This window comes from Carassius carassius, chromosome 6 (genome assembly GCF_963082965.1).
Source record: "Carassius carassius chromosome 6, fCarCar2.1, whole genome shotgun sequence".
NCBI lineage: Eukaryota > Metazoa > Chordata > Actinopteri > Cypriniformes > Cyprinidae > Carassius > Carassius carassius.
In genome coordinates, this window is record NC_081760.1 from 38,731,153 (window position 1) to 38,750,128 (window position 18,976).

Genomic DNA, 18,976 nt, shown 5'->3' on the forward strand with positions numbered 1-18,976 from the left:
GTATCAGAAAGGTGGGGCATAGAGGAGAAACAATAATGTACAGTGTGTTGAACTTAATGTTTTTTTTGTACCATAAACCACAAAGACACATTTCATTACACCAAATGCATAAAATAATGTTCTTTTTGGCAACATCATGTGACCCCTTTGAAGCGCTCCCTGAAGATTCAAATTGGTGGAAAATGGAAACCAAAGACCTAAAGACTAAGACAACAAGGCTGTAGGGTAAAATAACATATTCAGTCATTATATTGCCAAAATCTAATCTGCATTTACCAACATTTTATCAGAAGGGTCTCTTAATTTCATACAAACTGGATGAAGAATTTAGGATTTCAGTAACATTTGGATCAAAGGACTGGTGAGAGAAAATGCTCTTTGCAACAACATGCCATAATCCAGCTCTTAAGCAAAGCTAAAAAGAGGAAATTCAATTCCAGCATCAGAATAGCAGTACCACAGTTCCACTACATATGAGGGCGATGTCAACATGGAAATCAGTTTTCCCAGGAACAAAAATTTCACCAAACTGATCTGTTGATCATTTGACTGTGCTGTAAATCACTGACTGATCCTCCACCTTCTGACCAGATCTGTGAAATTAATATATTCAGAGACAGCATAGCATCAGTGACCTTTACAGATCAGTCCTACCTGCATGCAAACACAACCTCAACCAATGAAAGTGCTACATGAAAACCACTCAAGTGTCCTCAGAAGTGCTATGATTAAATCTAAATATGTTATGAACATGTAATGATTGAGTTTCTCACCTCATGGCAGCATTAGACTGGTATTTTCTAATGTTGTCATACTGGCTTTCATTCTCTTCCAGTTGGTTCATCCCTTTGTTTCTATGATACAGGACAGTTACATACTGGATTTCTTCTGTATCTTCGGAATCAGAAACTTTTTCTTCAGTTTGATTGCTGCTGATATTGCTGAGAGTAATTAAAGAATAGAGGACATCGTTTTGATTTGCAGGATCAGATTCAGACAGAGGTCCATCATGAGCTGATATGTTGACATAAAGATCATCCTAAAATGAGAAAATGACTGTTACATTTTATTTGTGGCAAAAAGAACAATAAATAGAGTCAAACAATTGGTGTTTGCATTAGCTTAATGCTCATTTGATTTACCTGCTTTTGTGTGATGTGATCAGGTCTGTGTTTTTTCTTCCTGCAAGAAAAAAATATTTTAAATGTAGTTAGGAAATAAAAATGTTTGATGTACTTAAAGATGGAAAGTAACTAAATACAAACACTTTTGTTACAGTACTTGAGTACGTTTTCTACTTTCTTGAGTATAATTAAATTTGTGGCACTTTTACTTGAGTAAAATAAAACTAAATAATTCAGCTTCGCTACATTTATATTTCACCAAAAGTACAAAGTGCAAAATAAAAAGAAGCGCAGATGGAGAAAGAGAACTCAAACTGCTGAAGTGGAGCCCTGCACTTTATCCAAAAACACACAGGTCTGACTCGGGTGTAAAACCAATAAAAAATGTCAGCTCAGCTACGGGGGCGGGCCGTTCAAACCACACTATGCTTTGACTGTCAATCACCTGAGTTGCTGTTTTGAAACAGCATCATAAGAGTTTCAGTATTTTAGTGAATGTGAGCTATGCTCTGATTTTAAATTGTATTTTTTTCAGCTCCTGAAATGGGTCATACCGTCGATATTACACTCAGTTGATAGAAGGACGCAGTTATTGCATTGTTGAAGCAAGAACAATGTAAGTGTCTAAAATACATGCACACAGTTCGGATGAATGGTAAAAGTCACCCTCTTAAAAAGGGCAGTTAAACTCAATGTACAAAATTAAAATAACCTTAACATAACAACATTGAAATAAGAGTGCATGCATTTTTATGTGCATCTGGCTGATAGATCAACCATGATTATTCTGTCAAAGTAGTCAGACGTCACACACATGGACCGTTACATCTGATGGCTTAACGGCTAAACATCTGCTGCATACGGGACACAACAGTTGAAACACTTTAGGAGTGTTGAAGTCATCATCGATTAGTTGAATTATACAGGATTTCTGGGAGAAGTGTGTGATTGGTTCTTTAACGTTCTGTCCGAAAACAAAGATATTGTAATGCCAAACCCCCTCACTAAAGAAGAAAGCCATAGTGTTTATAAGTGTGACGCGAGTGCTTATCAGTATCATCTAAACATTGGAGTTTCAAAAGTGTGTGAAATATTTAAAGTTCACGGCATAGAATATTTCAAAAGCTGTTATTGTGGCGGCATTTCCATGCCCCAAAACATGGCACAGAACAAAACAAACTGTGATTGGTTGTTTGACATTTCGGTCAAACGGCCACATGGATGGTCCTTGGCCAAAGAAAGCTGCCATGAATTCCAGACCTCCTGCCATCAGTCTGAAGGTCTGACTATGTGAGACTAGTCTATGTAAGACCAGACAATTTATTCATATCCAAAAATTGGGGGCCAGGGTTGCCAGGTTTCACAACAAATCCCGCCAAATTAAATAATCCCCGGCTGCAGACTCGCAGAACCCTTACGCCACAGCAGTCTCAGCCAGCAGCGTCAAGCCAGAAGTGGGCGGAGCAAAAGTTATCTTACTAGGCATACTGCCACATAGTGTTTTGGATAATTTCAAAGTTTTAATCTACATTGATGTCAAGTCAGCATTTATTTTTCATAATGATTAAATCAGATGATAGATAAGGTAGCTGATCAGAAACAAGGTGAGATTCATAAGGCTTTCATAAAACAAGGCTACAAATACATGTTTAGGTTTTTGAATGAATCCCCATTTTGAAAGAATAGGCTGAACCAATGATTTAAAAGCCCATTCATAAAGTGAGCCGTTTACTGAATTCCTGAATGAATCATTTCGAATAGAATGAACCAATCGAATGAATGACTCATAAGGACATTTACCGCCACCTGCTGGCAGTTTTAGTTTCTTATTTAGAGTATTATTTCATAAAAAAGGGAACACTTAAAAAAAAAAAAATACTTTAAATGTATTGTTCAACCCCCCCCCCCCCCAGAAAAAAAGATTTTTTTACATTTACTCAAACCTGAATGACATACCTGAAATGACAAACCTGATTTACTTCGTGGAACGTAAAGAAGGTATTTTAAAGATTTAGTTACCAACGACTTCCATTGCATGAATGAAAAAATTTTTTCTCAAATTATCTTCTTTTATGTTGAATAGTTTATGTAAGGCCATTGTAGCCTAAACATGTAAACATTTTATGTTGAATAAAGTAATTACTTTGTGTTCATTAGAATGGATGAACAAAAGTGCTTTCCTTGACCTCTGTATTAAATAGTTTTTTCAGTTTGCTCTGTACATGGTCCTTTATGTGCCCTTAGATTTTATAGCTGTAAGTTGTTGTTTAAAAAGATCATTGGAACTTAATTCAGTTTGATGAAATATTCATATTTGCTTTTCCTTATTTGTCAGTTTGAGTGTCATCTAATACTAAAATGGTGGTGCCATCTTTTTCTTGCTTATGTTTTTCTCTGTCCAGATTACTAATTGCCATATATTTATGTCCTCACTGTGTGCAAGTGCCAGAAGAGCAGGAGACTGAAATCTGCAACAGGGTACCCACTATATTAGGTCTGTCGGTCCATGACCATTTCTGAACATCTATTCAACGTCCAAACTAGGTCCACTTTTTGGACGCCCAACCATGACCCAACTTGGACGTCATCTTGACATTCAACATTTGACCTTTGAACTGGGTAATTTTTTTGTATGTCATTTGGATGTCTATAATAGGTGCAGGAAATTCAATGGAGCGAATTTTCATGGCGCTGCTGTCCTGAGACTGCTGTGATGTAAGGGTTCTGCGGTTCTGCAGCTAGAGGTATCTCGCACAATTGCTACTCAAAACTAACAATCGCATTCCGGAGGGGGTAAAATACATATTTTTGGCTGGGTGTTGCTTTAACCCACGGCAACAGTGATAAAGTAGACCAGTTCCACGGGAGAGCTGCAGACTTGGCAACACTGCAGAAAGTCCAAAATGGCCCAGTAGAAGTAATATAATAACTTATGACATGCAGGAAATCCCTAATATGGACAAAGGCATCAAGCTATGGGTTTAGCTAAAAAAAGAAGGTAATTTCAGTTAAATTTCAGGTAATAAATATAGTACATGAATAATGCAGTGCTAATTGAAATAACATTTATAACAATATAGAAACTGTTCTGCCTTATGTGTTTTAGCTATGCCCCTATGTGTGCAGTACAGAGAAAACAGTGCACAGGTCTTATTGTGCTTGAATTAAAGTCATATTAGAATGCGCACAAAGGAATCAATAAGAGAAATTAAAAATGTTATTTCATAACAACAAGATTATTCCTGAATTCCAGAATTGGAATAGATTTTGGATTCCCAAGCCTAGGTATGTGTTAACATGTTAAATAAAATGCTATTTTTTGTCTTACCAAAGATGTCCCTGGAGTCCGACTTTGTTATTATTACAAATTACACTTTCAATGTGATTTTAAACCATTCATGTCAAGATTTTTCTCTGTTGTAAACACTTCCTTGTGTAAGGGTTCTTTAGTCTGTCAGTTTTCATTCATAGTATTCAGCTAACTATGAAATATTTAGCTCTAAGATGATATCTAAGATTTTTTATTCATTTATTTATTATTATTATTTGTATTATTGTTTATCTTATTGGAATGAAAATTAGGAATTGACAAGAATTGGAATCATTAAAATTCAAACGATGGCCAATCTTACCAATACCCCACATCATTTTTTACTGCCACCTTTCTATTCACATTGTTTTAGACCCTTTCTTTTCTTTTAAACATTTACTTACCCTTCATTGCTTTTGCCAATCTTAAAAACAACCATATTGTCTACTTTTCAAAATTAGTTATAAAACAGTTGCTCCTGGCAACAGGGATAGGTTGTATATTTGCTTAACATAGCATCAGTTATGAAAATTTATAAGACGTATATCATGTTTTGCTCCAAAATCACTAAATAACATCAGTAACGTTTGAAACAGTAAGTTCTTTGGTGCCATGTTACTTCTTATCTCACTTTTTTTATAAAATTCTATACTGTGATACAAGCTATGTCAATTAGCATTTTTTGGGAGTTGTGTGTTTATTGTCTTCCACGTTTCATCAGTCAAAACATCTCTATCTGCATGTTATTCAGCTGTAGTGATATCCGATGTGTCTGTCCATATAAGGAATTTCCTGGGTCTCAACTTGTGAAACGGACATTAATTGAAAGTCATGACATTTGCCAAGTATGCATAACCCATACTCTGAATTGGTGCTCTGCATTTAACCCATCCAAGTGCACACACACAGCAGTGGGCAGCTATAGATCCAGCGCCCGGGGAGCAACTGGGGGTTCAGTGAATTGCTCAAGGGCACTTCAGTCATGGGTATTGAGGAAGGAAGAAGGGGCTGTACATTCACTCCCTCCCACCTACAACTCCTGCTGGCACTGAGACTCAAGACCTTCGGGTAACTAGTCCAAGTCTCTAACCATAAGGTGCCCCCCAAAAACAAAAAAAAAAATACATAACATGGGTGTTATGATTAGGGTTAACCCTGGTCCATAATGCTCACATTGTCTCATTTTGGGTAAAAATAGAAAAATGTAAATAAAGTACTTTGTAACACAGTAACTTGAGTAGTTTTTCAGCAAACTAGTTTTTTACTCTTACTTGAGTCATATTATATTTCATTACTTTTACTTGTACTCAAGTAAATTATTCCTTATGTAGCTGTAGCAATACTTTTACTTACGTACAATTTCTTAGTACTCTTTCCACCACTAGGCATACTAATGTGTTTTCTGTCAGACAGGATGAACTTACATGAGCCACACAATGATGAAAATGAAAATGAAACCTCCTAGTCCACCAGTGACCCCAGCAACTGCATACAGAAACGTCCTTCCTACAGCAAGACGAGTGACAAGACAATGTTTTTATCATTATACACAAAACAAAACTGTTTATAGCTGGAGGATGTCTACATTTCAGCACAATGTTTACCTTCATAGTCAACAATTTTGCAGGTCTTACTAAATCAAATAGCATCCAATTCTGTAGAGTAGCATCTTCCTACAACGAGAAGGACCCAGCTGCAGCCTGCAGATCGAGGAGGGGCTGCACGTGTGGCGCCTCCCCATACCTACTCTGATTGGTTCGATCGTCTTTCATAGACATACATGATAGGAAATGTGTGCTTAGTTGGTGTAAGATGCAGTATGTTGTTTAAAATGCTAAAAACGCTGTGCAGTTTTACAAAGCCTTCATTATAATGCACAGAAGAAGAAAAACATAAGCCTGTAACCCTCCCTACCCCTGATCTTTAGTTAACAGATGAACAACCCACTACATTTAATAAAAGAATTGGGTTGATTATCCACAGTGGGAGGATCAGGTCTTCAGATAGAATAATTAATTATGAATTTAATAATTTTTGAAAATTTCATTACTTCATATCATCAGATTATGATAAAGGAAATGAAAAGTATGTATCAGTATTGTTTTAATATATATATAGCATGAGAAGTAAATTATTGGTACATATAATTATCTGTCATGCTGCTGTGTGCCATTTACATTTTTATGAAACTTTAATTTTCTTTAATATATTGCAAAGTATAGACTTTTCCCTCCCCTTTATTTCAGGAAAATATGCTGCTCCTCATTATTTTAAAGTGAAGAAATCGAGAAACTTTTATTTCTATCAGCCAGTGATGATTCTGAAATCATCAATACCTGTAATCCGTTGCTATAGTAATGAACACAATTCCATGGTCATCGTGCTCTTATTTTAGTGCAGTTGTTAAGATTTCAGCAAAAAGTTTCATATATTATAACATCATAATGGTACTATTTAGAGATCAGTGATGCGCACGCATTTTAGGCACTTTTTTATGTTCTACTCAGTCCATGTAATGAATGCACACCTTTGAATAAGCCACGTTATAAGAGCTTTCCTCCCATAGAAAACCACTGGCCTAAAAGGAAATTGCTTAACGTGGCGTAATGCATTAAAACGTGTTTTAAAAAGACAAAACTAAATAATTTTTTAAAAAGCATTCTATTCACAGACAAGCAGGTTATGGGAGGAAAATGCTTAACGCATAGTAAAACGCGTTGCGTTTATACCCATTGGGCAAAGTTATGTCCAGTGGACGTCTTTTTATGTCTTTGCTGACGTTGAAAAGATGTCCACTGAGGAGCCAGAATGAAAGTTATTATGACGTCTTTTTTGACGTGTTCTGTACATCTGATTTAGACGTTCAGAGAACCTCCTTACAAGGTTAAAAACTAGTAAGTATCTGGACCAAGATCCCAACTAAACCAAACACTAATCACCACAATGGCGACTTTAAATGAATCAAATATCAACATTTAATTCTCTGTTAATTCTCAATAAAAGCTTCTCTAGATGTCTGACAGAAATAAAGTCAATCTAATGAGTGAAGCTGATGAAGCTGTTTGTGGAGATGTTTGATCCTCCTCTGCTGAGATCTTCAGAGATTTAATGTCTTTTATTTGCAGTTGATTTTACCACATGCTCAATTGTCAGTTATTTCATTATTTCATAAAGATTATTTTATTTTCTTGATTTTAGGACAATCACTGGAAATTACATTGATATTAACACGACTCTAAATCCTGAGAGTGTGGATTTGGTCCAGAAACAGTATAAGTTATGCCTAAATGAACCTTAAATGATGTTGAAAATATGTCCACTAACCACTTTTGAACTAGGTTTTAACCTTGTAAGGAGGTTCTGTGAACGTCTAAATCAGACGTACAGAAGACATCAAAAAAAGACGCCATAAAAACTTTCATTGTGACTCCTCAGTGGACGTCTTTTCAATCTCAGCAAATACATAAAAAAGACGTCCACTGGACGTAACTTTGCCCAGTGGGTATTCTGGGCTCATATCTGCTTGTCTGTGAATAGAATGCTTTATTAATCATTTGATTTCTTAGTTTGGTATTTTTAAAACACCATTTGAATGCATGGAGCCACGTACTTTCATGTTAAACATTTTAGGATGTCCCAATGATTCGACTGGACCAGAAGATTAAACTTGCTGCAGCTCGTGATTCAATAAATCAGACATAGTGAGTCAAGTAAACAATGAACAGCTGAGCATTATACTGAAGGATTTGTAAAACTGCACTGTTTTTAGCTTTTTAAACAACATACTCCTACACCAACTACGCACACATTTCCTATCATGTAGCTATGTCTATGAAACAAGATCGAACCAACCAGAGTAGGTAGGTCCAGACCCACCTCGATCTGCAGGCTGCAGCCGGGTGTACTGGCCAACAACAACACCAATGGAAGGTTCATTCATTGAGGTAAACGTGAAGTGAATCGTGAGATCATGTGAGAGAAAGTAAAACCTCAACAGTGCATTGATTGGCTCATTACCCTAAAATAATGCTCACCTGTTGTGTTCTCTTGCCAACTATTATTTGCTGAGTATTAATTCATTGCGATAACAACCGCATATGATGTTCACAATCAGACTGAATTGGTTCAAAGACTTGATGGTTCACTTATAAAATGGGAGAAAGTGCAATGTGAAATATGTCCGAATAAGTTCAGCCGACTAAATGAAAGAGCCAATAGCCGCGTTTCCACTGTTGGGCTAAAAGCGTGCATCCTAGTGCTTGCCAGGGCCAGTAGCATTTCCACTGTCACTTCCAGGACTTGATCGTGCCTAGCTGGGGCTTCCTCTGGGCCAACAGCCAGGGTTTTTTGGTTCGATAAAAACTGGGGCTAGAGGAGTGGCTATGAACAAAGTCGTCTGGAGAGTGTCAGCACTGCGGATCATAACAGATAGCTTACTGCTATAGCACCAGCATTAAAAACTTTTAAAAATAAGTTGAGCTCAAAAATCACTTTCAGTCAGCAGCGAGTGTTTGAAATAACTTGATCCGATGTGGATTATGATCAGCATACAAGGCAGAATATTTATAAGCAATGCAAAAGACTATGCACGCTAGGTATTAACGTTACTTGAAGAAATCAGAAGTCAGCTTCTTATTCCCTATCACAATCGTGTAGTATCATATTTTATCCGTCATAAGTCTCATCTCAAGAGTTTACCTCCACGTACCCTATGTCATTAAAATATAATTGTTTTTGTTCGGGAGCTTTTATAAAAATAGAGAAATTATCATTCATTCTAAATGTGACGTATGTAATTACAAATGAACAGAAACAGTCTCGACTGAATAAGCAGGCTATTTCCATAATGCTTCAGCAGAAATACATTTATTTCTGTGATAAATTTCAAGCCTGATAAATTTATTAATTATGATCAATGTATCATTTATAGAAAAATATGGATGCTTTTGAATTTAAATATTTAACAAAGCATGCAAACAAAAGGCCGCTGTTATCATGTTTTTTTTTTTTTTTTTTGATCATGTATGTTCCAGTGACTTATTTCTTAGTTTTCTTATAACTTCTCTTTGTTGGTGAAATGATGGGGTTGCGTGACGTTGTTCCTGAGAGGCATGTAAAGGGCGTGTTTTAGTGAAGCGCAGTGGAGCTTCAGACTTGACTGTGGAAACCCTGTGCTATTTTGTCCTCACTGCTACTGGCCCGAGGCTATTAGCCCCGCCTGGCCCCTTTATAGCCCTGGCTCGCACTGGCCCGACACTGGAAAAGCGGCTAATGATATACGTAAAACAGCTGCTCGGAGGTGTTGCAAAGATGACCGCCACGTAAACAAACTTTTCTTGAAAGGTTCTTTGATCCATCCTAGTGCTGGAAATGGACATACTTGTTATAAAGAAACCCAATTATAATCACCTCACCCAATAATGTCCAAATCAAAATAAACGAACCTTAAATAATCAGTGAGAATGCTGTTTTTAGCTTCAATAAAGGCTTAGTTAATCTAAAAAATGATAATTATGTCACTAATTACTCACCTTCATGTCGTTTCAAACCGTAATACCTCTTTCAGACTTTCAGACCCACCCTTACATAACAAGGGTCCTTACATGATCAAGACACAGAAAAGTACCAAGATGAATGACAAACTAGTCCATGTGATATCAGATAGGGGTGTAACAGTACGCAAAAATCACGGTTCGGTACGTACCTTGGTTTTAAAGTCACGGTTCGGTTCATTTTCGGTACAGTAAGGGAAAGAAATGCACACATTAAACTGCAGGTTGTTTATTACTCTAAACTTTTTTTTTTACAATTTGTTCACAATTTATGTAAATACAATAAAATTTTAATAAAATATATATAAAATAAAAAAAGAATAAGAAATAAAATACTGCTGCAAAGTTCTCCTCTAAATAAAATACTCTCAGTCTCAAACCAATATCATATAATAAAATATAATGAAAAATATAAATAAATAACTATGATTACAGTGCAGCATTACCAATCCCAGCTTGTAGGCCTGCTCATATTTAAAACATATATAACTTTTCCAAAGTGTAAAGTGCAGCATCAACAGTTTCAGTTTTTAGACCTGCTCAGATTTCGTTATTGCGTTGGACTGATCGTAATTAAGAGCAAAGGTCTGTTTAAATGCCAACGGGAGCTGCGTTTGAATTACAATATTTTTTTTCCTAGTTGTAGTGATGTTCACACTCGCGTGATGCCTTTTGAAAACCTTAGGCAGGTGACACACTGGCATATTGCACCTGTCAAACATAGTCTATTTTGCCGTCAATACTGTTGATGGTGTCCTTTATCAGTAGGCTTTATATTTATGCTCAACATGAAGTATAGATATTGTTGTCGGGAAGACAAGATCCTGGTCTGTCAGCGGTCTCCCTCTATGTCACCTACAAAAGGAGCAGAGCGCCAGCGCCGCGCCAGGCACGATTCTGGTGTGTAAAGACACAGAAAACGCGAAGCAGCCGTCACGCAACTGACACGCAGCAGAAACATCAAGCTCACGCAACGCATCCAGCGTGTCACCAGCCATAGAATCAGCTGCAGGGTGGGATTTGCGCTGAAGGCGGAGACTTCTGCCATTTAATATGTTTGTTTGGAAACACGAAAATGTATATGTTCCACACACAAAATATTGCATTCGGTCATTCGGTACACACGTGCACCGTACCGTTACGCCCCTAATATCAGAGGATCAACTGTGATGTTACGACTTTACGAGAATACTTTTTTTGCGCAAAGAAAACAAAATAACTTCATACCAAATTTTCATCTCTACTGCATCACTTGTAGATGTGCATTCATGGCAGTATCATGACACAAGCGCATGGCGGCGCCGGCATTGAGATGGCACAGAGGTTCAATGTCCTCACGCCGGATCGGGGTCAGTGCCAGCGCCACCAAAGATGAACAGAGGTCTTAAGGGTTTGGAACGACATGAGGGTGAGTGATTAATGACAGATTTTTCCTTTTTGGGTGAACTATCCCTTTAATACCGTGTCTATAAAAGTCTATTTTGCTAGTTAAGTTTTTTTTTATTATTATTATTATTGTTGATGTGTTAAACCTATAAGAACAGAATTGAATGAAAACATTAAATTACTTTGGACCTAAAATTCCAACCATGACTTACTTTAGGGAATTACAGAATTACATTACAGAAATTTACAGTCATAAAATAACAGTAAACTAATTTTATATATTTTAAAGTAAAAGTAAAAGTAGCAAAAATAAAAGTAGCAGAAATGCTACTAATCACATTATGACTCATAAGGATACACACCATGTACAGTGACAGTAACAGCGTCTGATCTCTGAGATCCATGTTGATTGTGAGCCTCACAGTAGAAGCGTCCACTCTGTAGTGCACTGAAACTCTGTCCAGATCCAACAGATGAGCTTTGAGTCTCCTTAAACCAGCTGAAGTTCAGAGCAGGAGGGTTTGAATCACTGCTGCAGATCAGAGTCACTGAATCTCCCTCCACTATTACACCAGATCCACTTATAGACACTGAGACGTTTTTAGGAGGGTCTTAAAAAAGATTAATACAAAAATCACAATAAATATTAGAGAAATGTGAATCTAGAAATTTTGAAAAGGAGAAGGTGCAGATGATCATTAACTCACACATTATGTTTAAAGTCACAGCATCAGAGTATTTCTCTCCATGTTCATTGATAGATCTGCACTTGTATTCTTCACTGTGATCAGAGCTGATCTTTGAGATGCTGTAGATTCTTCCAGATCCTACAGATGTTCCTCCTTTAAACCAGCTGATTTCTGCAGGAGGGTTTGAATCACTGCTGCAGATCAGAGTCACTGAATCTCCCTCCACTATTACAGATGGACTGATGGACATTGAGACGTTCTTTGGAGGGTCTTAAAAGGACAAAAATGAATAATCACAATAAATATTAGATGAAATTTGAATTTTGAAATTTTGAACAAGGCGCAGATGATCATTAACTCACACATTATGTTTAAATTTACAGCATCGGAGTATTTCTCTCCATGTTCATTGATGGATCTGCACTTGTATTCTTCACTGTGATCAGAGCTGATCTTTGAGATGCTGTAGATTCTTCCAGATCCTACAGATGTTCCTCCTTTAAACCAGCTGATTTCTGCAGGAGGGTTTGAATCACTGCTGCAGTTCAGAGTCACTGAATCTCCCTCCACTATTACACCAGATGGACTGATGGACACTGAAACATTTTTTGGTGCATCTATAAAGGATATATTAAATCATTATATCATCTCATTCGAACACAGTTTCCAGGTTCTTAAGAAGAACTAATGAGTCTGTACTCACAGGAGACATTGAGCTGAGCAGCAGGAGAGATGTAAGTGTGTCCATGTAGAGCACAGCTGTATCTGCCTGCATCCTCTCTTCTGACTGACTGCAGCAGGAGTTGATTGTTTCTGTCTCTTCTCTCAGTTAATGGCTGTGAGTTTCTGTACCAGATGAATGTTGCTCTGTCAGTCAGAGTGCAGCTGCTTTTACATGTCAGACTGACATTATGACCCTCCGTCACTCTCTCAGGAGCCTCCACCTGAAGATCTGAACACAACACACACATTATATCTAGTGCTGCTGTCATACACTGATTATTATTCAACATAATGCACAGAAGAAGAGCTCAGCCTCATGAAAGTCACCTGTTACAGTGAGAGTCACTCCTGGTTTACCAGTCCATTTTCCATCAGGTTTATCAGTGATGAATCTGAAACAGTACACGTGTTGGTCCTTCTGTGTCACATGACTCAGTCTGATGGTGCAGTTCTGCTGTTTGTCTCCCAGATACTGAAGCCTCTGACTGTATTCAGGATCCTCAGACAGATCTGGAGACTCTTCACCCTCTCTAGGGTTTCTGGTCCAGAACACTTTCTCAATCTTATATCCAGTAGGGTATGTATAAGTGCAGCTCATTATCACTGATGAGTTCTTTAGTGCACAGATGTGTGAAGGACTGTAACTCACACCCCAATCTTTTTCACTAAAAACATCTGAAATTATATAAACGTATATTTTTCTCATATTCAAATTACCTGGATCTATAGATCTGGATGATGTTGAAAAGCTGAAACAGCTCTGACTTACCCAGAATCATGAGCAGAAAGATCAAAAGTAGAAGAGAAGCCATCCGCCTGACATCAGCATAGCAACAACAGAATCAATGTGCAGTGCTTTTTTTTTTAGCTTCTGTGAAGGTCAATCTCATGAAATCTATCAATAATTTTCATTACAGTAAAAGAAGTAAAAATGAATTTTATGTTTGATGCACATTAATTAATTATTATTACATTTTCGTATGATTCTCAGTAGAAACAAATATTTTTGTGAGATTCACCAATTATTTACGTCAAAAATGAACAAACATTTATTTTTTAATTACACAAAAAATCCTAAATCCTAAAAATCCCAGTGTTAATTTTTTTTTCAATGCAATGACTAAACATTTGTGTCTTTTAAACATGCAGCATGAACACAGAGGACAAGGACATGTCTTATCCTTTTAAAATGTATAAAATTCATAAACTACAAACAGACAAATTGTCCCTTACCATTTTTCAGAGATGAAGCAATGCAGAACATTACAATCATAAGACGAAGACTCTTGAAGATGAACTCTTTTCAAGTGCATTTTACCCTGATTTGTTGCTTCCAAAGCATTATCATAAAGAACATCATACAAACATCATAAAAAGGACAGGACAAATGAAGCAGCATCTGCCAGTGCATGAGAATTACTCAAACAGAAAAAGAGGAAGTAAAGAGAGATTTGAGAACATGCAAAGTATTTCACATTTTCAAAGATATTCCAGAATTTGCTTATGATTTCCACATGCAGTTGTGTTTTAATTTCTTTATAGACAGGACTGTCTACAGATACTGAGTTCTTTCAGATGGAGAAATATATATATATATATATATATATATATATATATATATATATATATATATATATGTAAACTTGTTATTTTTTTCTTGAAATTGAATTTATGAGTTTTTAAAACCATAAAAGTCTGTTTGTTGTACACCACATTCCTCTTCCTCTTGGTGTGTTGATAAGAGGCCAGTGAACTGCATTAAACCTTTATGCAAACCCTGAACTGACAGACTCTGTATCCTGTATGACACAGATGCTCTCAGTTCCTTGTTCATTGTTTCACAAACTGCAAGGGAACCACATCAGTCCTAGTGTTAATTTGTCAGCCATTTTAATTTAGTCTTAGATTTAGTCTTTTAAATTAATCTAAGGTCTCATGTCAAATATACTTCTTTTGTAGCAACCTCATCCTGTTTTTGTTTATTAAAATTTGAATCAACTAAATGTCTGAGCATTTTAGTCTAGTTGTACAAAGTATATATATGTATTAGGGGTGTAACGGTACGTGTATTCGTACCAGACCGTTTCGGTACAGGGCTTTCGGTACGGTGTGAATGACAGAGTGCAATATTTTGTGCGCGGAACATAAGTACATTTTCGTGTTTCCAAACGAACATATTAAGTGGCGGAAGTCTCCTGGTTCAGCGCAAATCCCGCCCTGCAGCTGATTCTATAAGGCCGGCAACACACTGGATGCGTGGCGCAAGCGTCTCAGTTGCGTGGCGTGTCCGTTTTTAATTCGGCTCCCATGTTAACAGGTTAGAGCTTGCAGACTGCCTGCGTGAGACGCGCATCTCAGGCGCGGCTTGAGCCACGCGGAAAACGCGTGCATGCTAGAAATAGAACCGACGCCTATTTTTCACGCGACACGCAAGCGTGTTGGAAGCGTTTCCAGTCAAAATAGAATAGGAAAATATGTTTATATGTCATTTTGTACACAAATACATATTAATTCATGACACTTTGATGTTTGGAAGTCTATAGGTTGACATAAATTCAGATATAAATGTAATTTAAAAAATAAATTAATAATTATCGATTTTCAAATATTGCACCTGTCAAACATAGTCTATTTTGCCGTCAATACTGTTGACGGTGTCCTTTATCAGTAGGCTTTATATTTATGCTCAACATGAAGTATAGATATTGTTGTCATGAAGACAAGAGCCTGGTCTGTCGGCGGTCTCCCTTCACCTACAGCAGCAGGCACGGCACGGTTCTGGTGAAGCAGGTCTACAAGCTGGGATTTGTAATGCTGCACTGTAATCATAGTTATTTATTTATTTATATTTTTCATGATTTACATTTTTTTCATATTTATATTTTATTATAAACAAAATAATTATGATCCATATTACAACCTTATTGCTTCATTGGAATAAACGTGCTTCATGAGATGTCGTTCAGTGGACCCTTACCTTTCTAACTAAACCAGGATTTACAGCTGTGGATGTGTTTATGATTCGTTATTACGACCGATCTGGTTTGTACTGCATTTCCATTGCTCATGTTTTATGTGTACTGCTTACACAAATGTAGCAAATACAGTCTTTATAAGCTTTCCATTGAAAAACAGCGATCTGTCGTCGATGCTTGAGGCTTAGATCTTTTATAATGATATATAGTTTATCAAGATTAAATTTGTCCCGTTTCATTTAATCCATTCATAAATATTGACACGTGCGAACACAGGGAGTTGAGGACGCCCATGTCCAGGAGCAGGTTAACAGGTTAAAATATGTGCTCAGTTTGGCAAGCATTTAATCCCAAAATTTTTCCCAGACATGAAAATATCCAAATGATGTGTCATTAGTAACCCTTTGAAATAATCTATATTTATTTTTTGGAAATTAGTTTGGAAAAGTGTGTGAAAAAATGTTTTTTTATGTTCGGTCACAATTGTGCCTGGTGGGATAATGGTTGTACTGAAATAACATATTTCTGCAGTCACAACGAGCTGGCCGGCAACATCCCCTGATGTCACTACTGGTGTGACTATGGATAAATAGGCACTGGGAGAACACATCATTCACTTATATATATATATATATATATATATATATATATATATATTTTTTTTTTTTTTTTTTTTTTTTTTTTTGCACGCAAGATGACAGCAAGCATAGATGCAGTGACTCCATGCTCTCACACTAATTGCTCCTTATGTGTGTTCTTGTTTATTTGTTTGTTCGCCAAAGTTAGGATTAGTGAAAATTGAAAATTCCACGTACAATAACCAAGATCTTCTGATCATATAACTACACAAAAACCATTGATACCCAATATTTTTTTCACTAATGCCAGATCTTTTGGCAACAAAAGGAATTAACCGAATCTACAAATCTATACATATAAAAACATATGTAGATAGGTAGGTTTGCCAGATAGAATACCTGACAGTCAAATGTATCTCGCATGTAAATTTAAGGTTTTTCTAGTCACAGTCAGACGTCCCACAACGTGAACTTCAACATAGCTTTAGGCCGCCTGCTCAGTGAAATAGATGATTAATTTAACCGAGCAGATTTAAAGGCTCCAGAAATTTGATCAACACATTTGATGTGCTACCAGGGAGACAAACATGCTAGACAGTTTGGGTCTACCGCATTTAGACCACTCAGATCACTTAGATAGATAATTTTATTGTCCCTTAACGGGAAATTTGTTCTCACAGATTATCATACAGCACACGAAACTGGCAAAAAAAAAACAAAAAAAAAAAACACATACATTCATACATACATGTACACATGTAACAGCAACAGCAAAAACACAAAAAGGTGAATGTTCAACTTTGTAGCCTATTAAGGATTGAAATTGCAGATGGTACAAAGCTCTTTTTGAAACGAGCCCTTCTCCATGTTAGGGTCCTGTATCTTCGCCCGGAGGGCAAGAGAGTGAAGTGGAAGTTGAGGGGGTGCTCTGGGTCATTATTATTATATTATTATTGTCCACGCAAGGCGGGCTATTGCTCTGTCATTGAGTTCTAAGATGTTGGGTGTAAGGGAGTGTATTATTTTTGAAGCTATGTGTGTGATTTTGTTCAGTTTGTTTTTGTTGGTGACTGACAGCATGGTGTAAAAACTGGTGGAGCAGTATAACAGAATGGGCTGGATAATACTTGTGTACAGTAGTAACAGAAGATGAGGGGCAATGTAAAGGGAACTTAGTTTTCGTAGAATATGCAGACGCTGTTGGGAGCATTTAAGGATGTCCTTTATGTGATAGTCAAAAGTGAGCTTGTTATCCAGGGTGAGACCAAGATATTTGAATTTCTCAACCTGTTCTATCATGTTGCCATGAATGGAGATCCGACTGAGACTGGGTGCATTAAAGACCAGTTCTTTTGTTTTCTCAACACTGAGATGGAGAAAATTGTCTTCGCACCAGTGTGTAAAGTGTGATATCGTGTCGTGGTAAGCAGCAATGCTAGTGTGATCATTGAGGAGAGCCAGGATTGCAGTATCGTCTGAGTATTTGTAGTATGTTGTGATGGATGAAGGACTAATACAGTCATTAGTGTAGAGTGTGTAAAGAAAGGGTGAGAGGACACAGGCTTGAGGAGCTCCAGTGTTGGTTATGGTGGTGTCCGATGTGACAGACCCTATCCTCACAGCCTGTGGCCTGCTGCTCAAGAAACTGAATCAGATGGATGTAATGAGGTGCAACATTGAGCTTACGTAGTTTTTTAATCATCTGATGACGTTGAATTGTATTAAAAGCTTAATACTTATATTCCCAGCACAGGAGGAGGAGAGCTGAACCCAACACAAATACTAAGGAAGCCTGGCCTGAAGGAGCTTTTTTTGCAGCTACCTTGACAGACAAACTGGGATATTTTTGAGGTTCAGGACTTGGGGGAATATACATTCAATATAATTTGTGTTGTCAAAAACATCAGAGTGTAACCTAACCAGAAGCCCTGAATAACGATACATAGCCTTCAAGTCTGGCAGCAGAGCCTTATACAGCATTGCTAGAGCAAACCTGAAGAGAGGCAGCAGGGAGGCAAAAGTGGCCTACAAGAAGTTGTTTGAGGACCACCACCAACACCTCACTGCAGGTGTGGCAGGACATCCAGCATGATACCAACTATAAGATAATGACTGTTAACAATGAGACCTACTTGGCATAGCAACAAAAAAATATTTTTTTTGCTAGCTATTGAGATGGAAGCAGTGGAGACAGTCAAGACATCTCAGACTGCCTCTAGTAACCACACCCTTTTGCTGCAGGAGCATGTTATGAGGCATGTGCTCAAAGCCAAACCAGTTTTCTGAGGATTTGAAAGGGGTCTTTAATCAGTCTCTCTCTAAAACCTCTAAAACCATTTCAACTTGCCTGAAGTCGGTCAGAATCATGCTACTGCTATAAAAAAAATAAACTCCACCAGCAGCCTCAAAGATTGTCATCCATTGCACTAGTCATCAAATTGTGCTTTGAGAGCATGGTTCTATGGCATATCAAAGCCAGTCTCCAACTCACCTTTTATCAACACCTGTTCACTTACAGAGCTACAAACGATGCTATCATTACTGCCCTACAGAGGTTGGGTTTTCACTTTCAACCAACATTTTGACTTCTGAGCAATGTAAGTTCACATCTAGTGTGATGGGAAGCTTTATTAGAATGT

At 37.2% G+C, this 18,976-nt stretch overlaps 1 protein-coding gene across 1 annotated transcript; it reads right to left on the reverse strand.

The window, feature by feature from the left end:
* Positions 1–232: 232 nt before the first annotated feature.
* On the reverse strand, positions 233–13,032 carry LOC132141743 (B-cell receptor CD22-like). The gene is made up of 6 exons (XM_059551405.1): positions 12,765–13,032; positions 11,735–11,983; positions 5,859–5,940; positions 1,143–1,182; positions 774–1,039; positions 233–593 (listed from the first exon to the last, which is right to left on the reverse strand). Exons 1-6 carry the CDS (start codon positions 13,030–13,032, stop codon positions 542–544), a joined length of 957 nt encoding a protein of 318 aa, XP_059407388.1. The 3' UTR covers positions 233–541.
* Between the last annotated feature and the right edge of the window lie 5,944 nt (positions 13,033–18,976).

Excerpts from the sequence above, each read along its gene's own strand:
- LOC132141743 (XM_059551405.1), bottom strand. The coding sequence starts at position 13,032 with ATGTGTGTGTTGTGTTCAGATCTTCAGGTGGAGGCTCCTGAGAGAGTG. Across the intron at positions 1,183-5,858 it reads TTCATCATTGTGTGGCTCAT|GAAGAAAAAACACAGACCTG; the intron begins GTAAGTTCATCC and ends TTTTTCTTGCAG. Across the intron at positions 594-773 it reads CAGTCTAATGCTGCCATGAG|ATCTGGTCAGAAGGTGGAGG; the intron begins GTGAGAAACTCA and ends TTAATTTCACAG.